This window comes from Dicentrarchus labrax, unplaced genomic scaffold (assembly GCF_905237075.1).
Source record: "Dicentrarchus labrax unplaced genomic scaffold, dlabrax2021, whole genome shotgun sequence".
Lineage (NCBI taxonomy): Eukaryota > Metazoa > Chordata > Actinopteri > Moronidae > Dicentrarchus > Dicentrarchus labrax.
This window is the reverse complement of record NW_026136712.1, coordinates 12,315,623-12,341,033: the sequence shown is the minus strand read 5'-3', so window position 1 is coordinate 12,341,033 and position 25,411 is coordinate 12,315,623. Positions and strand designations below refer to the sequence as shown.

The 25,411-nt window shown below is 40.3% G+C and overlaps 1 protein-coding gene across 1 annotated transcript in view; it reads left to right on the top strand.

The window, feature by feature from the left end:
* svild (supervillin d) overlaps positions 1 to 25,411 on the top strand; it is a 45,032-nt gene that overhangs the window by 13,796 nt on the left and 5,825 nt on the right. The window contains exons 3-18 of the mRNA XM_051417561.1: positions 4,649 to 4,683; positions 7,850 to 7,905; positions 10,041 to 10,135; positions 12,417 to 12,516; positions 13,820 to 14,382; positions 14,882 to 15,014; positions 20,575 to 20,722; positions 21,040 to 21,123; positions 21,272 to 21,358; positions 21,724 to 21,907; positions 22,278 to 22,450; positions 23,689 to 23,850; positions 24,120 to 24,256; positions 24,388 to 24,535; positions 24,692 to 24,837; positions 25,074 to 25,249. Of these exons, the coding sequence (XP_051273521.1) occupies positions 4,649 to 4,683; positions 7,850 to 7,905; positions 10,041 to 10,135; positions 12,417 to 12,516; positions 13,820 to 14,382; positions 14,882 to 15,014; positions 20,575 to 20,722; positions 21,040 to 21,123; positions 21,272 to 21,358; positions 21,724 to 21,907; positions 22,278 to 22,450; positions 23,689 to 23,850; positions 24,120 to 24,256; positions 24,388 to 24,535; positions 24,692 to 24,837; positions 25,074 to 25,249 (2,427 nt within the window). The remainder of the gene's footprint in view (positions 1 to 4,648; positions 4,684 to 7,849; positions 7,906 to 10,040; positions 10,136 to 12,416; positions 12,517 to 13,819; positions 14,383 to 14,881; positions 15,015 to 20,574; positions 20,723 to 21,039; positions 21,124 to 21,271; positions 21,359 to 21,723; positions 21,908 to 22,277; positions 22,451 to 23,688; positions 23,851 to 24,119; positions 24,257 to 24,387; positions 24,536 to 24,691; positions 24,838 to 25,073; positions 25,250 to 25,411) is intronic.

The following is a 25,411-nucleotide window of genomic DNA, read 5'->3' as shown; positions in this document are numbered from 1 at the left end:
AACCTGGAGCCTAATGTTCAGATCACTACTAACAGTATAAAAAGTATAGGGGTTCTTTTCTGTGACATCCCTTGATTTAGAGAACTTGTGCAGTTTAGCTAGTAAAGATGACTATTAGATTACTGTAGAAAAGGCTTGCTGGCTCCTAATGAGTGAAGAGGAGGCAACAAGTCGGCACATTTAGAGAACACTTAGTGCTATCTTTGTTTGAAGTAAACATGGCTGCTAACATTTCCAAAATTGGCCATGTGTGCAAGCAGAGGACTGCCTCATTTATTTTGCCATGGTATGTTCTGCACTGATGACATGCAAGCAGCTTGTTTTGGTTCACTTTACAGTGATACGGGGGGGAACTCGAATTGTTTAACACATCTGAAAATAACAAACTGGATTGTCAGAATGACTTCGAGGAGGTTTCTCAGTGGTTGCCAGGAATGTTCTTCTGAGATTTGGACATAGATGGAGTAAAACATGACCAGTCTTGGGTTTGGGGATGTTTGAGCTGTAATCAAGCTGAGGATTTTGCTGTGTGCACATAGTCAGACATGTTTGTTCTTGAAAAACAGCCTGAGGGAATGACGATAGACAGAGAAAGACCACAGATGGGCCGAGTCTTCAGATAATGTCAAAAGATTGGGGCTTATTAGGGCAGGCTATATTGGGCTCTGCCAGGTTTTCATGCCCTGCACTTAATGAAGCAAGACATCTAAACAGCAGTGATTGAAAGCTTGTTAGATATTATGGACCAAATACTTAATAAGATTGGGAAAGACATGTCTTGTGTTGCAATAGGCTGGCAAAAGAAATGGAGAATATTATGGCATGTTTCAGCAAATCTCAGTTATCAAGTGTTCTACTACTAATCTCTCATGGCAAAGCTTTGGTTTAAAACAAAGTTTTTGTGGTTTTATTTTTTAATATGAGCATACTAATGTCAGTAATGTGTTTACTCAATTTTGTATTAAAATTATGTGAAAAAAAAGTATTTTAAAGCAACATTTCTTCATCATGGATACGGAGGACATTGTTATAAAATTGTTTTTTTTTGCACATTATGTAATGAGAAAAACTTCTTACAGTGTCAGCTTACCACAGCAGAAAGATTATTTGAAAAATACAGAGTAAAGTCACACAAAATGTTATTGACTACATTCCACATTGCAGACAGCACGAAAGCGGGTTGACGGCTGATGTGTTTGTCTGGCATGCCTGTCACGTTAGCTACTAATCTTGTCAGTTTTGTTATGACGTTAGCTGCATGTCACAGTCCAGCTGTGCAGTCTCGTGCGCAGGCACACTTATGCAACATACAAACATACACGGAGGAGGCTCTATAGAACCTATTGTTATTAGCCGATCACTTGTCTACTAGTGTGTTATTAGTGTATATATATATATCCCAGATTCCTGTGCTTTATGATTAAAGTGTCACACATATTCACTGAATCTTTGTGGGCAACATGTTTGTGTCTGTTACAAGAATAGCATAAAGGAAACTGGAACTCAGCTTTTCCTGTGATAATGAAAACTGTCTGTCAACAAGTTTATCAGCCACAGACAAGAATCCTTCGCTTGTAATGCTACAGCTGAAGGGTGACATTCCAAAGCATGAGTTTTGACACATAACAATTACTGTTTAAAATCCAGTCATTTAAAAAAGAAAAAACACAGATTCTGCACCGTCCATTACTTGACTTGTTACCCGTTAATATAAATGTAATCTCAGCCTTGGTCTGGTTGGTAGTGTTACTGAACTGTAGTAAGGGCACTGTTTGTACAAACATGTGATTCTTTATCTAAAACATACTCTATGTACATATACTTGCAGTGCGTCATGTGACATCATACATTTTGATAATTTTGACAAAAGTAAGATTATGGAGGACACAAAACTGGACATGAAGCTGTTTTAAGTATCAATACTTAGATACTTATTCAATACCAACGTGTTTAGAATGATATAATACTATTATTCATTAGTATAAAATGTTATGCATGTTACATAATGTGCAATACTAAATACAGGTGATTCATAGAAGATTTTATTCCCTTTTTTTAATCTATAGTGTGAATGGTGCATTGTAGTATTTTGGGTTTGATGTTGTTAGGCATGTTGTATAAACACCAGTAATTGTGCTCCTAGCACGTTGGGGTTAGTCAGTTGGATTATAAACAGGACTGAATGGGATTTGGGCTAATTATTGTTTACATTGCTGAATCAGTACCTGCTGTATGAAGAACCAAGGCTTCCAACACATGAGCGCACAAATTAGAGACATTAAAATGAAATCTTTTAACTACGCCACAGTGCTGATTATATCCTTTCTGTAATCGTGCTTCATCCGCTCTACCGTTTCACTGTCTCACTTATTGCTTTGTGTGTCTGACATAATTTAAATGAGCAAGAGTGAGGAAGTTTACTGTAAGTGTTTGATTAATGGCTTGCCTGCTTTGATTTGAATATGTGTATAACTTTTCTCTCTTCAACTTCCCCCATTACTCTGTCTGTACTGCTGTTGCTCTCCATGTCCTCTCTCTGCACTGCACTCCAATCTTCTTCTCTGGTTAGTTTTTATGGCAGAGTATGACCGACTCGTGCATCCCCTCCTCTTTCAGCCGGCATTAAGAATGCGGGTGGGGTTGATGAAGTGTCACTGAGCACTGTGGTTGCAGACGAGGGTGTTTGAGAACTAGGTTCCATCAGTCACTGAGATCGCCATGGTCTGCAAACACTCTTTCTAGTAGCTGAATGTTGCATACTGTAATGCTTTTACCCATGTGGCTAAAGTTAAATAAATGATGTGACACTGTGTAATCATTTACAATTCCTGTCTATATCACATAACCACAGATTGCTCGGTATTACATTCCTTTAATTATTTTTACACTTACATCAATTTGTGACCTTCCATCTCCAACTACACCAAATTCACACACCATAAATACCTTTACCAATCGTTCCCCACTATATCACAAATCTGTACTGAGACGTGCCAGCCCAAAACTGTCAACTTTCCGTGGTAGCCAAACCCAAGCCCAAAATTACGCATAATAATATACTACTGTAAAAATTACTTTTCAAAAGTGTTTTGGGACTCAAACATGATACCAGTCCAAAAGAAGTCAGACAATATTGAGTCATATCCAATATTTAGTTATATTTTAGTTTTTTCCTACATAATACAGCTGCACAGTGTTTACTAAAAGGCCCAGTATACTCCATCAGTAGTGCGTGTTGGATGGTTGGAACACCTTTCCGACATCTCAATTCGGGGGTCACTGTATCCAACAAATTCTGTCATTTTTCAACATTCTCACCCACTTGGGTTACCCACCCACACGAGATTGGCAATGTGTGTGGAGGCGAGAGAGTAAGCAGCGTTTGAACTGCTTTTTCTAGCTCTCTTTTTACATTCTCAAACACAACTATTTCTGTCTACTTGTCATGTGAATGTCTTCCAGGAGGGACTGTCTGAAATGATGTGCCATTATCCCCATATATGAAAAATATTGTATCTCACTCCTCTTTATGATGACCAGCTTTTTACTTTGCCTCGCAGTGTGGCCTTTTTGAACAGCTATAAACAATTTTGCCCTCTGTTAGCATAACCCGATCCTAAGCCTACAGTATGCCGGTGTACATTCAAATGATTAAAGCAATTGTTTAATATGTTTCGCAGCTAAACTCATTAAGAAATATAAACTGTATCACTATAATAATGGATTTAATGTCCTGTAATATGTTGCATAATATGAGGTTTGGTTCACCTGCATTGCTCACTGAATGATTGTGATATGGTTAATTGAAACTTCTGTCTGCGGTTTGTTTATTTTGTGCACTCCAGTTCATTTGCTCACGGCGTTGCATGGCTGCACTTTTAATGGAGCACAGTGCACTATATCATGGCAAACAGCCTTCCACTTGGCGCTGGGGTCTGCTCGAGGTTTCCACCTCTTAAAAGGAAGGTTTTCCTTGCCACTGTCGCCAAGTGCTTGCTCATCATGGTGGGAATTGTTGGGTCTCTGTAAATAGTTTTGTAAGGAGTATAGTTTAGACCTGCTCTATATGAAAAGTGTCCTGTGACTGAAATGCATTTTGTATAGTGACTGTATTTAGCCAGTACAGAGCCAATCAAAAAATGCCTGCCATCATATCCCAAAACCTGCAGATCGGCTTGGGGCCATCTCCCCTTATTCAGTAACCTCTGACCCATCCCAGATGTCCACCACGGTTCTCTATTGTGTCTAAAGCAGTCCTCTCCCCTCCTCCTGTTACATCATCACCACTTCCCCACAGGCAGCTGCTGTCCCCATCCATATTTAACGCCCATTACTTAGAGATGAATGGCTATCTTCAGATGCTACACAGTCATTGCTGTTTTATCACTGCCAACATGGGACTGGAAGAGCAGCATGAGTAAATGTTGTAGCATATCATACGAGGCACAGTAACTGGCTTTCTGCAGCTGCTGTCAGTTTGGTTTATATTACATAATTTTTTTTAATGCGGCTTCAGTGTACATTTTTGGATTATAGTCATATATAAAGTTAACATTTTTCTGTCTAGTTTGCAAGCCTCAATTGTAACAGACACGTAATTTCTGTCATCGCTTCAGTGAGTGACCTCATTTGTCTCTGTCTCTCTTAGGCTGGCGGAAACTGATGACACAGAGGAGCCAAAGGGTAAGACGAGCTCTCCACTTTCACTGCACTCAGCTCCTCTATTGTTCCGCAGACTGCTTTATCCTTGAACTCATTCAAGTTCTCTCTATTACTCAGTGTTCAAGGAATACTGAGCTCATTGCTGATGTCGGATCACCTACCTGGTTTATAGATTTTGGCTGTTTAATACTCTGCCACTGAGGAGGAGTGAAAGAAAACAGATCTACCAGTGTCTTTTGGCTCTGTTTTGTTCGCTGTATAATTTGAAGTGAATGTTTTGCCCCAGGCGATGGTTTCCTTTTTCCCAAAAAATAAGGGAGATAATGTTTGGCACGTGCCTGCAGAGTTTGGTGCGGGTGTGCGCTTTCACTTGTGTGTTTCTGCGCAAAGGTTTGATCATATGCAATTACTCTGGAAGCTTGTTTCAGCCAGCTCACATTATGAACTAATTTTGGAGCCTGCCTGCTATAGAGAGAAGAAAATGGCTAAGTTTACTCATGGGCTGCTGGCTGCTTTTCTGACTCTCATTCAGCCACCTGAGCCCACAGAGTCTGTCTGCCTGTCTGTCTATCTGCCGCCTGCCTGTCTGTGTCATTGGCCTCCTGCCTTTTCACCCATTGGTGGGCTGGCCTGGCCTGTCTGTATGTGTTTCTCTGCGCATGTGTTTGATTTGGCCGTCTTGCTTTGTGCTTGCTTACTTGCCAGGCGATGATGAGTGAGTGTGTTTGTGTGTGTGCTAGACGGCACAAGAGAAAGAAAGATAGTGACAGGGAGAATAGATAGGATAGGAAGGTCCCAAGAGCAAAACGCAGGGTCATTGCAGTATATCAGGACATTTGAAGCAGTGTTAACCAGGAAGTCTGGTAGATTAAGTCTTAATGATTTTCAAATTTAATCAAATGAGCAGAATTATGTTCATGTTATATTATATGCTAGTATGCGTATCTGTTGTGTTGCGTTTGACCTAGATTTTCTCCATGCAAATGTGCACAACAAGCATACGTAGGGGTAAACGACAGAGCTGGTGTATCCATGTGCAAATAAATCAAAGGTTTTATCCAAACACTGATTAGTGTGTTCGACTGCAGTGCTTACTCACCTTCTGCCTTGGGTGGAGCTTTTTTCTCATTGCAGCAGCCCAGGTTCTTCCTCTCCCCCCCCCGTGAAGTGACTCTGATCTATGCTGAAAAATGTTGTGAAATGTTTTAAAACAATCATTCTGTCAGTGGCTAGTAATCATCTGCTGCATATTGTTAAAATATTGTCATAAAGTTAAAACCTTGTTAACCTAATTAACTGTAATGATTTTCTACAGTTTTGTCATTGATTTAGACACAAAATGTGAATCACAATATCTTGATATGACAATATTGTGATTAATTTGGGAACAGAGTACGAAGTAACACTGAATACTGAAGATTTCCTTTGCTTTCGATAATTGATTATCTGTCAAACATGTCTGGTAGATTAACAGACAAGGGAGAAAAGGACCAGTGTATTTCTCTAGTTGGAGGACACGAGTAGAAATTCGACTAAAAAGACCCAAAGATTCAAGAGGAACAAAGGACAGTCAGTGTTCATCTTTATTCAAGATTTGAGTGTGTGTGTGTGTGTGTGTGTGTGAAAGCAAAAGCGTGTGAGAGCATTGGCAGTGCATTCACATGGCTGATGGCGCTTCCTGTCCAAGCTGGCAGTGGATTCAGCGCTCTGAGCCAGAACGCCTCTCATGGTCTTATCAAGGGTTTCCCCGACCCGTCAGCTATCCCACAAGCCAGCAAGACGCACACATAGACATTACGCAGAAATCCTTTGCTTTATGATTTTACACATTCAGAATTCAGCACCCAGTCTTTATAGTCTTAATGGGAGTTCAGCATGTGGCGCCTTATTTCTGTTCACATACGTGCAGACTCTGTTGGCCATTACAAGGTCAAAGGCCCATCCAATAAGCTCTCCGCAGCTATAACTTGTCTTGACAGATGGATGAAAACACTTGTGGAGAAGTCCGTAAACTCAAGTGGAGGTTTTTCCATCTCTTGAGTTTTTCTTGTTTTTTTCTCTCTCACTGTGTCTCTGGCTTAGATGTTAAATGGATGATGATGTAAAAAATATTGGATTGGAATCAAAACTGAGTGGAGTCACCAGTCTGCAATGCGTAATGTTTCATCACCTGAACTAAATCATGCTAAGTTCTGGACAGCAGGGGAGCTTGGAAACATAAATCAAAACTGGAGTATTATGGCCTCAACGGAACATTTGTTTCCATTGGAAAAGGGGGAGTTTTTCAGAGACATTACTTGGATTTGTTTGTTCCTTTGTTTTCTTAGGAGGGGAATAATTTTGGCATGAAATGTCACATTGTAAAGGCAATAAAAACAGATTTCGAGTGGGAGAATGGATTTGAGTGTGCTGACTTAAGAAATTTGTGTTGTTTTGGAATACCATTAAATTTAATGGCTTCCTTTTGTTCGGATTAGAAGATTATATTCTCAGGGCTGTTTTTGATTAAAACAACTCCCATGAGAAATAATTCTCTTTCGCTCTCATATGTATACACACACAATGTAATCGTATTCCTTTCTTTAAAAAGTCCATTGTTTACTTTAAACTCTGAATCCACTGAAACCCTGTGACTTCTCATACCAATCAAGAGGCAAGGGAAATATCTCTGTTAATTTCCTTTTCTGATCCAAATACACATTAGAAGCACTGGAGAAGCCAATAAGGTTATATCCTGTCACTTTTTCATGTCTATATTTTCCAAGCCGTTATCCACAGAAAAGAAAACTTCCACTTAACCTGTGTGGCTCGTTAATTTGAGTACAGCATCTATTGACTTTTATAGTTATGTAAATGTTTGTTCAGGCATGCATCAATTTACCTGTTAAAGCTACCTTTGTGCATTTGTCTATGCTCCGTTCTGCCTTTTGCATGCAATTGTGTTCTGTATTTACAAAAAGCTAGTGTGTGTGGTTAACCATATGTGACCTCATTATCTTCCCAACCATCCACAATGCATTATGTTGTGGATACCAAACACACACAGTCAGTCTTAAACCCTCATTGTAAGATGACACCCTGACTCATCATATGATACTACACTGGCAGGGTTAAGGTTAGGTTGTTTTCTCACTGTTGTATTCATGGTCAACCTTGTGTTGGTTTGTGTGTGTTTTATTCTTTTCAGTTGACGAGAAGCCTGAGGAATCAGCCAAGAGGACTTCCAAGATGTCTCTTTTTAGGGTATGGTATTTTAGGTTTGTTCTCGAACTTGGGGTTGGGCTCTTCTGGATACCTGTGCCCGCTAGATGGTCCGTAAATTCCTCCAATTGTATGGCCGCAATGTCTCATTTTCTACATATGTTATGTGGTTGAGGAAGCTTTGGATTTCTCTGCTGAAGGTGTGTTTGCCGTGAGCCGTGTTGGTTGCATCTTGCTCTTCTCACCTCAGCCCAAATTTCAATCTCATAGCACCAAATGACAGCACACACTAAACCAAATCCAAATTTCAAAACATGAATTTAAAACCTTTTGAGTGATGTCAAAGATGCTGTATGTGTATTTTTCTACAGTTTATGGTTAATTCTTGTCATTTCCTTCGCTGATTTACTTCCAGCCTTTTCCAATGCAGCTGGTGTACGCTTCAACCCTCTCTGGAAGTTTGCTCCATTAATAACAAATTGAGCTGTTCCATACAGCACTGAGCTGTCCTGCACCTGGATGCACACTTGGCCAAAGTCATGACTTCACACTTAACTGGAGGTCTTGAAGCAGTTGTGGGAAGAGTAGTCCAGAGAGCTAAAAGATCCATTCAGGAACAAAAACTTGATAATAGTCTCAATCCTATGGGAGATATACACATGTGCACTTAGAAATCGAGAGATTATCATGCTTTCCCAGGCTGCTTAAGTTTCAGAAGTGGCTAGGTTTCATAATATTGGATGTAAATAGCCGTTCTAACTTGGCCTTTATAGACCAGGAGCTGTGCCAAGGTTGCCCAAGTGAACCCAGATGGCAGCAAGTTGCTCCAACCAAAGACCTGCTGGGAAAACAAGCAAGACTATCTTACAATCATGCTACTTATTTTCTCTTTTTTTCCCCTGCTCTATCCTTTGTTCTGACCTAGAGCTCTGTTATTTTAAGGTGTCTCACTTGAAAATAATCAGCAGTGACGGATACTCCTTAGCTGTCTCCACTTTTCTCTTATCACTCATTTCTCCTCCACAGTCCCTGTTGAAAGCCAGTGAGTCAGTGTCTCCAGCAGGAGAGACAGAACACGAGTGAGCTTATAGTATGTCTGCTTTCCAGCACAGATGCAGGCAATAAAATGTGTACATGGAGACTTCTAGATAAAGATACAGCTCATTTACATTTTTTATTTCCTGAGTATATAAAAAAAACATGTTTTTGTATTCATGCTGGATGGAAAATAAGTTCCTTCTTTATAATCAGTGATCATCAGTCAGTTTGTAAGAGGCCTCTAATTCTGTAAGCTTCGGTATGTAATTTTGTGAGAAAAAGTGCATTTGATTTCCATTGCTTCGCTCACAGCTGGAGATCCACTTTACTCCACCAGGTTACCTCAAGGCCACGGTACAGTGTTTACTGACAAAACAGTCTCACACAGCTGCATGGCTCACACTGGACGCATGTTTTTTTTTAAAGTCTGATGAATAGACTATGAAAATTGGATAAAGAGATTAAGTGAGACATTTAAATCGCATTTTTAAAATTGGGTCAGGTTGAACTGGAATTTGTGATAAGATCCGGTATTTGTTCTGTTTCTATTAATCTTTAGTTTAGTTCTTTTCACTCATTCATGCCAAGCATGATTTGTTCCACCAAATCATGGTCACGATCAACACTATATTAGACTAAGTGTGATGTGGAAACTTAAAGCCTCTAGCGCACATGTTCTGAGAATGTTTTAGTGAAGTAGGACAGAAGAAAAACTTTTGAAATATATATTTGCATATTCAAAGATTCTGGATTTTAAGAATAACAGGGGAGTAGATGTCATTTTAAGAGTTTTTTGTGTGAAAACCATATCGAGCACAAATTATTATTCAAGTATTTTTGTTTTGTAATAAGTCTGGAGGGGATCTATAACTGTTAAAGATGTCTTTAAAAAAAAACAGAGATGTAAGACTCTTTTTGTTTTAGTTTTCTCTGTATGTACTCAGGGTGTGTAGATTTCTCATAAGTGCTCTTTGAATGCACTTGCAAGGGTTAAGTGCTCTGCTCAAGTGTAGGGGTGGAGCTTCATTTATTCATTCACTTCCCTTATCAAGATTTATTTTTTTTTTACAGCTGGTGTACAACTTCATGTCTCTCAAGCCGATTCCTAACCTTTAGGTCACCCTTCTCTCTGTCTTTAGGACATGGAGGGGGCAGAGGATGGAAGCAGCGGCCGATCTGCTGACAGGCTAAAGTGTCAGCTAATTAGCAACGACGATGAGGAATCCTCGACCAGGTAGAGAGGTTCAAACTGATTTTTAATCACAGCGGAGTTTACTTCTAAATGAATTGGTCAGGATAGCAGAGATGTTAGTTTGCTGTGGAAAATGTAAAGCTTCTGCTGGAATATTTTTTTGATATGTTAAATGTATGCCACAGAATGATCGGACACTTTTATCAGGCTTTAACTTTGAATGGAGTTTTATTTTTCACCAATGCATTGAAACTTTGAATGGAGTGGAGTGAAAGAATTTTTTCGGCTATGGTACATTACATACACTACAACACAAGAAGATAAACAAACAAATTCACCATAAAAGAACAACTTGCACACTCACACACAGACTGAACGGGGTACAGAGGTAATTACAGACCAATTCAAGGGCTGTTTAATGATGTAAACAGCTGCAGAGATAAACCAGATAAACCTGCAGAGCTCCTCTAATACCATGCACTCTCTCGCACACACACGCATGCATAAACACTGGGCTATGTGGTAGCCATGGTGATGCAAACCAGACTGAAGTTACTAGCTGAAGCAGTGAGAGCCAAACTGTACTTAGCACTGTAACCACTGGAGTAAAAGGTCTGGACTGAGTTTGTGTGTGTGTGTCTGTGTGTGTGTGTGTCTGTCTGTCTGTCTGTCGATAGGCTAAAGACATAAGTTCATTCCTGTCCCTTTTTGTCTACATGGAGTTTGAACTGACCTACAAACTACTTTGTTTCCTCCAAGTAATATCAGTATATTTGACTATTTTTCTTCTGAACCTTGTCACTGACCTTTTCAGCAAAGCACCAACGCACTGTGTGCAACAAACCAAACAAAAATTAAACAATAACTTGAAAAGACTTTGCTCAGGAGCATGCTAAAAGCAAAAGCGAATGTGTTGGAGCATCAGTAACTTGCAATGGTTAAAAACACATCAGATGAGATAATCATGGGCTTGTGGACCTACTTAGCTTGCCAGAGTTTGCTGTGGTGTATTAGCAAAGTTCAGTGTCTTTATCATCATTCTGGCCCAGTGCCTAGTTTGATTACAAAGCACCAAATCAGTAATACTTTACTGATTGTGGCAACGCCCTTTGTATTTGTAAAAAAGGAAAACAAAAACCTTATAAAATCTTCTGTAGTAGTGTAGAGCAGTGGTTCTCAATCTTTTGATGTGTCAGTAACCACCAAGACACATCAGGCTGCAGAACCGTAGTAGATAGTGTCAGGGATCCCTGTGTGATAAGGTTTAGTTATTCCACAACTATACTGTAGATTGGCAGATTAACAGTGAAGATTGTGAAACCTTTGAAAAGAATAGTCATTCTTACACTTTCTGTCATTAGGCTTAATCCTAATCAATTAAATAATAGTGAAATTAAAATGGATCAAGCTTTACCCAGATAGATTCAGTAACAGTTCGGGGTGGGTATCTGCTACTGTATTACTGTAGTTAGGGATGCACAGATACCGATACTGGTATCGGGTATCGGACCGATACTAGTCTTATATACTCGTTCTCGTACTCGTTAAAGTTAATCGATACCATGAACCGATACCAATTTATTACATGCAATTGCTTTGCATGAAGACCGCGATCAGAGGGTAGCTTGTCATCATTGGCGGCAAGGGGAGATATCCCCACACAGCAAAAGGACTCCGCGGCGAGGTATGGCGGCTTCCGGAACGGACCAGCGAAACGGATCCGCTACGGAGGCGGATCGCGGACCCGCCGTGGCTCCGTGCTGCATCCGCGATTAAAACCTTACCTCCGCCTTGTATTTCTAACCTAACAATATTGTCAGAAAAGGTTCAAGTCAAGACCTCAATATAGCCTGCTGTACAAAAGTAATCACTACTCAATGGAAATATAAAATTGACATTTACATTTAAGGAAAGTTATAGGTTATAGCCTATTCTGTTTTTGTTAGGTTACTCTACATTTATTTTGTGGTCAAAAAATTTAGTGCATTTTTTTTTTTGTGGTAGAAGTATCGGCATTCGGTACTCGGTATCGGCAAGTACTCAGATCCAAGTATCGGTATCGTATAGGTTTGAAAAAACTGGTATCGTTGCATCCCTAACTGTAGTACATTTAGTATAACGTAAAAAATGCGGATGGTAACTGATTATATCACTAACCACTGGTTATGCATCTATGACAGAAGGATGGTGGTGGCACAGCAGACTAATTATTGTTACATTGGAATAATTGCAGTTTGTGGTTTTCTTGAAACCTCAGTATATAATGGCTGAATTGTTTTGACATTAAATATTATAATGTTTGTTTTTTTTCTGTCTGTTTCAGCCTTTCCAAAACTGATATAAGCAAGGTAATGGATGAGAAAGAGGCCACCGATGAAGCTGAAGATGAGTGCGAATATGCTGCCACTGAGGAAGAAAAGAAGGTCAGTATGTTTTCTTTCTCCAGTAAGTCTTCTTAAGAGTTCATACTACACAGCACTGCTAAAGGTATCGCTCTGGATTTTGTTTGGAAAGATCATATTTTTGACCGCTTTTGTTGCAAATCTGAAAAATGTTACCACCGCATGCGAGCCGATTCCAAAACTCTTACTCACCTTAACTTTGGCTCTGTTTACCTCTTGGTCTGGTCTGGTTTAGTTTTTATTGTTTTTGAAGTTGGCGTAGATTGTAATTCATGTCACCGATGTACAGTTGCATCTGGACAAAATGTGATCACGTCACCCTGATCTTAAACTGACCCTCACAAGTAATGAAAGTATGGACATGAAATGTTTATCAAACACTTTATACACTGGTGGTTTTCATTTCAGAAGACCACCTGGTTAGCATTGCACTTTTACACCCAGCTGGCCTCACAATCTGCTTGTCCCTTCATCTCCTCCTAAATCAGCACTCCCTCATAACCTTTGACCTGTCAGTAGGTCGTCTGCTGTTGTTCCAGCTGCTGCTGCTGTATCATCTAAGCAATAACATATTGAAGACACACAAAAGGGCATGTGTGTGTATGGGTTATTTCATGTCAATATTTACTGCATTACTCTTTAAAACGCATTATCACATTTTCAAGATTTTATGCTGTCTTTGATCAAAAGGCTTTTGTCTTATAGTTAGAGCATTACTCAACGCAACATATGTTGCTATTTTCTTTCTGGGGAAAAAAAAAACTAACATATCCCAAACATCCCAAACACATCTTGCAGATTTATTGACAAAGGCTGAGTCCCCCCATAATCTTTGCTGACACACTGCTTGCTGTCTGCTTCTTCTTCTCCCACCCATTTACTCTTGGACTTTTACTTCATCCGTTTTTCTAATCACCATTGTTTCCGCTTTCACAAGCTTTAAGTCTTCTTTTTTTCCCCCCCTTATCTCCACTTTTATATCCCTTTAACCCCCTAATCCATCTGACACCCCCTAACCCATATTCTCTTGATAACAGCAGTAGGTCTCTGAAAGCAGGAACAGTAGTACTGTTTGTAACAGTGTCTGTTTGTGTATATGTTTGTGTAGAAAGAAAGGGGGTTTTCACTGTTTATGTGGAAACTGCAGAGGAGCTTAAATTGGAAAATGTTGATCAGGCATGGTCAGAGAGAGTTATGTTATAATCAGGGGGCCGTAGAATACACTTCACGTAGTACTGGAACTTTAATAATCTGTTCCAGATATTATAAATATTACAGCTCGTAGTAAAAAAGACTTCTTTCTCTTTCTCCCCCCCTACATCAGCCTTCTAGCGTCTACTCTGACAGAGCTCTCCCCCTCAACAAGAACAGAGACGCCTCCCCCCCTCCCTCTCCTCCCTGCCAGCTTGCCTCACTTCAGCGCCAAGACTCAGGGCCACGAGGCATCAAGGGAATCTTAAAGAAAAGCCGCTCCACAAGCGTGGAGTCGGACCACAGCGAGGGATCGACGCAGGACTGCGCACCAGCCCGACAAAGCAGTGTCACTCTCAGCCACCCCGAGAGTGAGGAGGAGATGGAGGATGAGGAGGAGGAGGAGGAGAAGGAGGCAGAGGAGATGGAGGACGAGGAAGAGGAGATGGAGGATGAGGCCAATGGGGAAAATGAAAGAGAGGATGGGTCATTAACTGATGATATCGCAGATGGAGGGAGCTTCAGCATCAGCAGACAACAGACGGGGGGAAGCAGCATTAGCAGTAGAGGGAGCTATGAGGAGATGCGGAGTCCCTCGCCTGACGAGAGCCTTGAGCAGAGGTCCACAGTGTCGGAGGATGTTGAAGACCTGGACAGCAGTTTGAATGGAAGCCAGGGCTCTTTACTCAAACAAAGGTCATTGGATGTTCACAGCAGCATGCATTATTATGAAGTGTGGGGGCTTTATGTGAAATAAAAACATTAAAATAAAACTTAATCTACGAGGTTTTGTTGCCTCAAGGGCAATGCACATCTTTAGCCCTGAACACACTTCTTCACTACTGTTTTACTTAAGTCATCGCAGTCAGTTTGTCCCTCCAATATTTTTATAATATTGTTTAAGTTCTTATAGCTCAGACCTGAGAACAGTGGCACTTTGACAATTAGAATTCAATTCAACAAACTTTGTCCACACAAAGATCTATCCTTGCACCCTTTCAGTATATTTAAATGAATTCATTATCATTTGAGACATATAACTAAAGCACCCAGTAATTAAATAACTATTAAGAGCAAAAGCAGTGCGTTTGAATGTTACAAATACTTAATTGCATAGTAAATATAACAAATGTAAATATCAATGCTGTCTTGAAAAATCAGGGTAAAGAACTAATGTGTCTTTTGGGATTTTCAGACTGGCAGACTTCACTAGCGATGGTGAGAAGAAGGACAGACTGAAGAAGGCAAAGCCAACCGAGCTGATCCAGACATCACTGGCTGATCGCTTCGGTCAGCTCCAAGATGCTGAAAATTCCTGGAGGAAAAAGGTAAGTTTGTACCTATTGAGCAAACTCGTTGTGTAGTTGGTTGGTTAGAATGAGTAACAGGTCTACAAGACCTCTTTTAAAATACAAGCTTTTTTTGTTGGAGTGCGTTGTTTTTTTGGGTGGATAAAAGGGCAGTAATGAGCAAATCCTGCCATATGTCGAGGCTTCCCCTCAGCTTTGTGTGCAGGGAGAGAAAGATTTGGCCAGGGACACATTTCTTCCTCTGCTGAATCAGCTTATTTCCCCCGGAGCTGCTGCCAAAAGGGTGTGAGGTTAGTAGGGCTTGGGAGTGCAGCAGATTTGGGAGTGGTGATACCAAAGCCAGAGATCCAGGGCTTAGCCAGCCTCCCAAAGAGAAAGAGAAACACGCCCCTTCCCCTTGTAAAAATAAAATCCTACACCATGACCAAACACCTGCAAACCTTCCAAACTAATGCCTGCTTCCTTTGTTGGTTTGTGTGCTCTCCTCGTCTCCTATACCGAAAGTTAGAAAAACAATTCCCTCAGTAAGTAAGCTTTTGTGTTTATCAACTTTCATGTCTCACAAATGTACATCCAGGTCAGACAGTTTTACAGAGGTCAGTGTTTATTAGACGCATGCTAAGATAACTGGCATTTTTTTAAGTGGTGATAGAAGTGCATGCAGGTTCCGACAAGCTCTGCTCCTAAACAAACAAGACCACCCTTCCTTGTTTTCAAGTGGTAAAAAAACACTTACACTCTGTAATAACCAGTGCAAGCAAACAATGGTGCTACAGCAGTGGAAAACCCCCATGTGTGCCACAAGGAATATCCCCAAACAGTCAATTGGACAACAAGATTGAAGTGATGTCATGCTTCTTTATACAGACCATCTCTTGGCTTGATGTCTGTTAAGATCAATGATCCTCTTGGGGGATTTCTGGTTTGGGTTCATCCTTCATCCAAGGATGACCTAACCTTAGAATAAATCCACTAGTCTGGAAAAAGCCACTTTTATAAGTAAGTACAGACAGCCAAAAATGTGAACAAATCCCCAGTCAACTAAATACTAAACAACTGATGTAATTTTATATTTGTGTGGTCTGTCTTCATTATGATGAATCAACACACGAGTCGATAAGAATTCAGTGTAGTTCCATTAATGGCACAAAAACTGCATCCTCAACACTCACACGCATGAAAGAAGGCCAAGCTGGTGTCCAAAATGTCTGCGGATTTGGTCCTTTAATTCTATCTGAGGTTATTGCCTGTGAATTGGTCTGGAGGCTGCTGTGCACTGCGGCTGCTACTGTACAGCCCTGGGGAAACTAACTCGCATCAGAGATAATACACAGTTTGGCTAAATTATTGGCATTAATGCCCTGTCGGCATTAGCTATGGGGCGTCTACTTACATGTGATTATTCTTGGTACATTTCCGTTTCTCTGCCATTGGTTTTACATGTTTAGGCATGTTGTTTTACCTCATGCACTGCCAAGCCGGAGCAGATGTTGTTGCTCTTTGGTTGATATGTGGGAGACTGGGGAATGTAACATGCATGGTACACACCATGGTCATCTTCAACCAGCTCCAGATGTTTCCTGCTAAGCTGTTCTGTACACCACAGTTGTGTTGTAAAGTGAGGCCTCGTTGTAAATTTAATTGAAAGATGGTCCGTCTTGTCTTGAGTAATGATTGTTAATGATAAGTTTGCAGCGTACCAATAGTCCATGTTTAATTGTATCTAAATAAAAAAGGTTTTGTTGTTCTAAATTCCATTTTATTTTAAAGTGTAGTGTCCACACAGACAGTAAGACAGTTTGCTTTCAAATCCCTCAGGATTTGCTAAAGGTCTAGGTTTTGTATTCCAGTGATGACTCATTGAAGACTAGTCTGGTCCAGTCCATTAAGACTAATGATCCGTTGGAAATATTGTCCCTGGTGTGTTGATTTCCATGAAATGTTTTTGAGATAAAAACAACTAAAGATGAGTTGATAATCTCCAATACATTGTGTGTTGAAAAGGTTTTTTTAGGCTGTTTGAAAAGAAAACTGATCTGTAGAAAGCCAATACACTGAAAGGAGTCAAACTTTTTGCATTAATTCCACCAATGGGGTGACATTTACACTCGATTTCAACTCTTGCTAGTTCATACCCTCATAAATTGGAATGAGTCACACATGCATTGCTTTCAGTTCATGGTGTTTGTCCTCTTCACCTGACTGTTTAAACTGAAAACTGAAAGCAGTTTATTTCCCTTTTCCTTTCTCTCCCATCCTCCCAAACTTTATGCCAGGCTTTAGATGACTTTAACTGTCTCTTCTTTAGGCTTCCATACAGAAACCCACTCATTCCAGCTGTTGCGGCCTAATATTGCCCTGCTCTGCTCTTTCTCCTCCATACTCTTCTGATAATTTCCCTCTCCTCTTCTTCTATTCCTCCTCCTTTTACCCTCTAGTTTCCTCTGTCCTTTCCTGCGGACTCTACCCCTTTCTTTGACATCTGCCTGTCAACCTTTCCCAGTCCTTTCAGGTGAGTGTGTACATACTGCACATATGTGCCCCTTTGCATGGACTTAATAAATTAATTTTGCCCCCTTTCCTCTACCTGTATTCTGGACAACCTCTCACACTCTCTGAGTATTACCACAAAGAAATGAGAGCTGTCAACACACTCGCTATTGCTACATGAATGAGGTTTGCTGGCCCTCAGTCGGTCGATATCTGTGTCAGTGGTTTGACTGAGGTACTGCCTGGACTGTACAGTAAGGCAGGGCTGAGAAAAATGGTTTCCTGTGGGGGCTTGAGGCCCAGACCCTTTCCTCCCCTCCCATCTCTCTGGGGTCCTGTCAGGCCAAGGTATTTCCCCTCTCTGATTGACTCCAGAGATGGGCTGCTCGCTGGAGGGCCTGCGTCAGTCTGTATGTGTGTGAGAAGGCTTTAAGACTGTGTGAGGTGACAGGTATTGTAGTTTACAATCCTTATTGTACCGAGAGAATGTAAGGTAGTGTGCAGGCTATTGGGAGATGTATGTTTTGAGTATTAATAGTTTAAAGGTAAAAGAAACTGGATTTACTAAGGTATCTCGCTCATGCTGCCTTCAAGACATATAGAAACAGTTCTGTAGGTCAGAAGATGTATTCTTTCATGTTATGAAGTCAGCAAGAGTTCACTTTGATGTCCAGCCCTAGTGTGTTAACTCTGTGTGTGCTAGTGTGGGTAAATGTATTTGTTTGAACTTTTCTCTCATGTCAGGCTAATGTTTGACCACACCATACAACAAGTACAAAAAAAAAGGGCAAAAAGACAGATGGAGAGAGGGTGTGTATGTGTTTGAGTGGAAGATTGTTAGAAGGAAACTGGTGGTTTTTTCCCCCCATTTAGTTACTACATGGTTGTTTGTATATCACACCATGTGTCACATTCATTCAGGACAAATAACACACTCCTCAGGCTTGTTATTTAAATTAGACTACGTTATTCTTATATCACGGGGCAATTTCCAGCTCCTTCCCTCTCAGGGTATCAAAAATGATTGGTTAAGCAGGGCTGGAGAGTCTTGCTCAGGGACAGTTCAGCAGTAAATATATTGTTAGACTGTTGTTGGATTAAACTTTTGACCTTCCAGTCGCAGAGCCTCTTAAACGGCCAAGTTATTTTTCTTCTGCTTTTCCAAGCAACCTTTGGCTTTGGCTTTTTTAACTCCGATCTGTACGACTTCTCTTTCAAAATTAAGTTTAGAAATAAATAGATAGAAATAAAGCTTTAGGTAATGTAGTAGTGACTAACGTTTATGTTGATTGACAAAATGTATAAAACATTTGTTTTAATTGATCAATGGTTTAGTGAAAATATATTGAACGGTAGCTGTAAGCATCAGTTAGTCCAATAGCTAAGGCTGTAGCTCAAAGGCTAACTCAATTAGCCTTTGAAAATAGCATACTGTAGCTTGTTCAAAGTTTATATCATTGATAATTTGTACTGTGAGTTATTGGACAGTTTGCCTGTTTGTCACAGTGGTCTGTTCATAATATTGCTTCTTAAAATTCACATCCAGTCTGCTGTTGTTCCTGCTCTTGTACGGCTAATCAATTAATTTTGTAGAAATGTCCTGCATAGCTTAACACTAGCATTTGACTCCATTAGCTCTGTAGCCAAGAATTGTGGTCAGCTGCAGCTAATTAACAAATTTTGTGAGTTGGAAAACTACAAAATGAAGACTCCTAGCTGTTGTCTGGTTAATATGCTCATAACATGCCAGTGTAAGTTCTCGAGTAAGGAAACCCCACTGAGGAAGAGGTCCTTAATATCTATCTATCTCTGTATTTCTTTACTTGCTCTTTTCATGTAGAAATACATTCGATCACGCTTGGTACAAACTTAGCTTGTTTAAGACAACCAAGACAGGCATGAAGGTTCATTTATAGAAGCTAAAGTTTGAAAGGTCAGACCATGTTTCTCAAATCGTTCAGCTTAATACTTTTGTATTGACATCAATTTATTGCCAAAAATTAGAGGACAGATGATTTTGCAATGAAAGTCCTCCTGCAGCAGTCTGGCTGCAGTTCACCGCTTTAGCCACAACATCTTTTTCTCCTTAAAGCCGCTGACATCTGTGAATGTTTTAGTTGACTCTTCAGAGCTTACAGTAAAGATGATGCTATGAATTACAGTGTGACAGTCAGCAGATCATCCTTCATCCATAAAGAAAATTCCTCTAGGACCGTAACAAGCTATTTGGCTTCGGGAACTCCAATCATTTGTTTGTCATTTACTTTCATCTCTTGCAGCACACACTGGCCTGCTGCTGCTCTCTTAAGAATTCAGATAACACAAGTAATCCCAAATCAAGTTTTGGATACCTTTTTTTCTTCCATTTTCTCATCTTGTACAATAACTTTGCTTCATGCCGTGTATCTGCTTAGAATACTTTTTTTTGAGTGTGTTTCTCCTGTGTATTCATAGTGTGGAGGTGTATAACCTACTGTGGAAAGGAAGTCACCACTCATGCTACATTACACCCAGTCAATTGCTCATTATTTGCGAAGGAATAACGGGAGGCAGGCAATAAAAACCCAGGCAAGGCCATAAAACGCTTCAGATATTTAGCAGTGGAATATCATTAATTACTATAACAGTTCCTGAGGTCCAGTGGGACCAGGGGGACCAGTAAGACTCTGCTAATTCATTTTTAATGGTGGAGTTCAGGTGCAAAAATGGCAGTAGGAGTAAATCACGCAAGGAAAGCTCTACTGAATAGTCGGTGATGGATGGTCTCGGTATATAAATTTTAAGGATTTTAGTATTTTATTGTCAGGCCTCAACATTCTTCATGTTTTGTTTGTTTTTTGTAAAAATAAAGTTTCAATAACACAGTGAAAACCTCTGGATTAGTTGTTTTTGGGAGACCTCACCAACACCCAGAAATCATTGGAAAGTGATGGAATTTTTCATAATTCCCTACTAAATTAATTTCTATCTCAATATCTTCCTTCACCATCACCAGTAGTTTCTCCTATCCTTATGCAACCTTTCTTGCTCACTCGTGGTTACTTCACTGTGTCCTCATAACTGTCTGTTTGAATAAACGTTCCAACAGAAGTCCGGTGTAGATGTGGAGCCCAAGATGTCGCTGGTGGAAAGGATGAAGATCCTTAAAGACAAGGAGGAGCAGTGGAAAAACAAAGGCAAAGGAGCAGCCAATGACTCCATCCAGTTCACTGTGGCTGGACGCATGGCCAAGAGAGGTGAAACTTCAATGTTTGTTCATTTTGGCCTGAGCACGCTTATTGTTCTGCAGTGATATGCTAATAAGCAGATCTTGCAAAATCTCTATTCTCTTGCATGACTTTTCCATTCCTGCAAGTGTATTTTAGGTCTTAGACTCTGCTTGCTTGGACTATTGGTCCAATAAAACGAATGTGCCACCTTGGAATTGTTTATTTGTATTTTTCACATTTTTAGACAAAACAATTAATCGATTAATTGAGACCATACATAGATTAATCAATAATGAAAAGAATCATTAGTTGCGGTCCTGATTTTCACCCTTTTGTTCCACCAGGTCTTGTGTCAGATACGGGAAAAGAAGAGTCTCCCCTTATCTCTCTCAAGAAGTCCAATGCTACACCTGTGAAGCCACACGAAGGTAGTAGACATTCCACTCCAACAGTCATTCAGTTAATAATTAAAATGTAAACTGTTTAAACAATTTTAATTTTAAAAACGTATAATTTGAAATAAATAAGTCTGTGAAGTAAAGATTAATCGGGCCTCTGTTTGTTTTTGCTGGACAGAAATCTCCAGTAGAACTGATGTCAAGGTGGAAGGAGATAAAAGGCTTGACAAGCTCGAGTCTTTCCTCGACAAGCTCCACAATAAAGGTACAATCCCCCTGTTTGTTGTCATTTCCCATAAAGGATGATATTTAATCACACATTGTGTTATTAAGGGCCTATTGTACATGTATGTGATCAAATTTGTTATTCCACATTTACTTAATCCCAATCTTAAATCTCTTTTACTGCCACATAACCAGAGTGTTTATTAAACATTACAGCTCACACGACACAGCAAGTTTACATAACCGGATATCCAACACGTTTTGTATAGTATATCTGAATCACCTCACTGTGACCTTGTCTTTGTCCTGTTCACCAAAAGCATAATTCAGCAAAAAGAACAAAAAAGTCTCGTGTAACACTTCCTGTTACTTCCTTCCTGTTTCCTCCCGCGATGTGTGGGTCAGGCGTGAGCAAAAGCAAGACATCCACCATCGAGGTGACGGAAGAGAGGGAGAAAGAAGTGATGACTCTGGATGATGAGGAGACATTCGGCAACTTCTACAAAGCTGTCTCACCCTCGACCCTCCAGGACTCCAGTGTGGTTCTGACGGAGGAGGACCTCAGCCAGATCCAGGCCGATACACCAAAGTTAGTTTATAATAATCGTAACAATAACGAATTACACTATTAACCATTCGCCTAAGAACTTTTTCTGTATCTTATTGACAGAAATGTATTGTTTATGTGATAATTTGCCATCAATCCTGTCCTAACTATTGTTAACATCAGTGGCAACTTTATAATCCACATATATAAGGCGACACAACAACAATAACAACACAAGTAATTGTAAAACCGTTTAACTTGGAGTTGAGCGAAAGATGGAATGGACATTAAAAAATCCCCCAAAAGTTATATTTTGCATTAATATATCATGAATAAGATCAGACCTGTCATTCTCAGGTCCTCAGTTGCTTGAATTGAAAATGACCACTGTTTTGTGCATTTGTGTCTTCAGGCTCACATCAGCTGTAGCAGAACACAAGCGAGCAGTCCGACCAGCCAGAAGAAACCAGGGCTCCAGGAACCCCCTGCGGGCTCTGGCTGCCCGCAACGACATCCGCCAGGTCTACACCGAGCAAAGGCTTAATGTAGCCACAGTGGAGACCAAGAGGATCCAAGTGGAGAGGAGTAAGACTAACCTACCTACTGCAGTGCTATTAAGGCTTCCTAGCTGGGCTCAAGAGTTGTTTATGGCTTAACAGCTTTCACGGACCACCAATAGTTAAATCCACAACTAAATCTTGTTGTCTAATGACTCTACCAAGATATGTTGTGTTTTTCTTAAAAACTCTGCTGTGCTCTACTGGTGTTAACAATAACAAGAGGGGAAAAAAATACAGAAAAATAACAAGATAAAAGTCATTTGATACCTGAATGGAATCTCCAAAATAATACAAAATCTAAAACTGTTTGCTCCATCGAGTGTCTCTCCTGCCGGGCTATAGCCAACATGCTGGGACAACGGACACCATGTTTTTTACACAAATAAAAGAATAACTTAATATCTAACATTTTCCAAATATAAATAAAGGTCCAAATAATCAAGAATTTGTCATAGACGGCATTTCACAAACTTGATAAAGTTTATCCTCTCTCAGCCACTCTCAAAATGGATTTTTAAGGGAGTCTGAGGATATTGCGGTTACTAGTTAAGTGGTGAATTAAGTTGAAACAGACAATTTGATTGAATCTCAATGCATCTCCAATGTGTCTTGGGTGCATTCACACTTGTACTAGTGCTGTCCACTTGTAAGGGTCACTTCAGGGTCACTGAAGACACGTTATACAATATCAGGTCTAAACACAACCTATGATACCAGAAAATCAGCTTTCTGCAGGTTACTCTAATGCCCTACCCTCATTATAGAGCCCGAGTTTCTTGTTTACATGATGATTAATCAATCAGATTACTACAGAAAGACAACAGTAACCCTGTTACTGAAGTGTATGCACAGTAAACACATTGCATGAAAGCAAAAAGTAATCTGTACTCAAGGACTAAATCAACTTACTCAGTTAGCTACCTGATATTCATATACTGTTGTGTAGTTTTCATCCGCAGCCTGCGTATTTCCTACATTCAGTTCCTCTTTATAGAGACACTTCACAGACCAGTCAGACCTCAGTGACACAGGTTAACTGGTTTCACAAGAGGAAGTGAGCACCGCAGCTATGTTTAAGATGTCTAGTATGGCTCACATGAAAGAAGAAATTGGAAAACATGTTCTGTATCTTCTGATCTATATTATAAATCTGGCCGTGGGCTTTGTTTGTTATAATTAGCGAGATGGCAGTATAGATCAAGAATAGCACTGTTTAAAAACACTTCAACTGTGTGTAATTGTCTTGGTTTCTCTCCCTCAAAGTGGCAAAACACTCCAGAACAAACCTGGCTGATGTGGCCTTGGCGGGTCTCGCCAGCAAGGAGAACTTCCGCAAGGTCAACCTGCGCAATGTGAAGTCCACCGATGTTGTCACCAACAACAGTGCGCTGCCTTTCAACAAGCTCATGCTCATTCGCATTAAAGGTCAGAAACAAAAGAGATTGTAGAGTGTGTCTGTTTCGAATACAAATGCAGGTCTGATTTATGGTGATCTATCACCCGTAACGATTTTTAATAAAGAGCAAATTACACAACAGTTTGAAACTGCTACTAACTACTGCAAATTTCTCAAGTGTGTTTCTTGTGTAATTTTTTAAGATTGTTAATTTAATGTACCATGAAGAATATTTAATTACAGATTTATATCGGTGATTTATGTTTCAAATTAAGACTATGGTTTGCTTTATCTGTAGGTCGGAGGCATGTGCAAGTGCGCTTGATGGAGCCAACAGCCCGCTCTCTAAACAGCGGCGACTGCTTCCTTCTCATAACGCCAAAACACTGCTTCATGTGGAGCGGCGAGTTTGCCAACGTTATTGAGAAAGCCAAGGTAGAGACCCTCTCCCACATAATGAAAACCCTCAAGAACGCTTCAGAACCAGTTTTAAATCTTTAGACAGGTGATAACGTTTCCACTCAAATACAGTTGTGATATATACAATGTGCTTTGTGTGTGACCAGGCGTCAGAGATGGCGTCGTTTGTTCAGGCCAAGAGGGACCTTGGGTGTAAGGCCCCCCAGGTGACAGTGCTGGAGGAGGGCATCAACACTGACAGCAGATGGGCCAGAGAGTTCTGGAGCCTGCTGGGAGGACAGACCCAATACAGAGGTTCATACACTCATTATATATTCTGTCACAATATATATGCTTTTTAACTGAACCTGTTGAACCTCAGCATTTGAAGGATTGTCTGTCTAACCACCTACACATATGCTCACCCTGCTCTTTGTGCTTTGTGTGTGTGTTTGTGTTTGTGTGTTATAGGGGCAGGAGAGCCAGAGGAGGATGAGCTGTATGAGAGTGGTGTGTTAGACTCTAATGGTGTGTACAGACTCCAGGGAGACAAACTGGTGCCTCATGAAGATGCCTGGGCCTCCATCCCAAGTGTCTCCTTGCTCAACTCTAAAGAGGTAACACCACTGCTAGAGTAATGACCTCATATGCTGAAGTGTGGAAAACAAATTTGATCCATTTTACATCTGGAAAAGTCTAAGACACTGCATATAAAGTGTGATATAAAAGTTATAGATGTTCATAAAGCATCCATAATAGTCCTGACAGACATTGTTTCTGTTGTTTTGCATGTAACTGCAATAACATCATTTCTCTCACTTTCTCTCCTCCTTCCGCCTGCTGCCAATACCAGGTCTTAGTGTTTGATTTTGGCAGCGAAGTGTATGTCTGGCATGGAAAGGATGTCCCCTTGAGTGACAGAAAGGTTGCTGTGAAACTGGGCAAACAGCTCTACAGCGGCAGCTACGACTACAGCAACTGCAGAGTCAACCCTTTAGATTCCTCCTGCACGAATGAGGATGTGCCTCAGTAAGTATCACATCTAATTGTACCACCTTTTTTAGCAGTTAACACAATTGTATAAGTACTCTGTAGTGCACTTTTGGGGTTTTATTTTAAGCATTTTGGATGCCTGATTTTCACTTAATCAATGCACTTTTATGAGACATAAAGTGGGCCTGAATTGGCAGC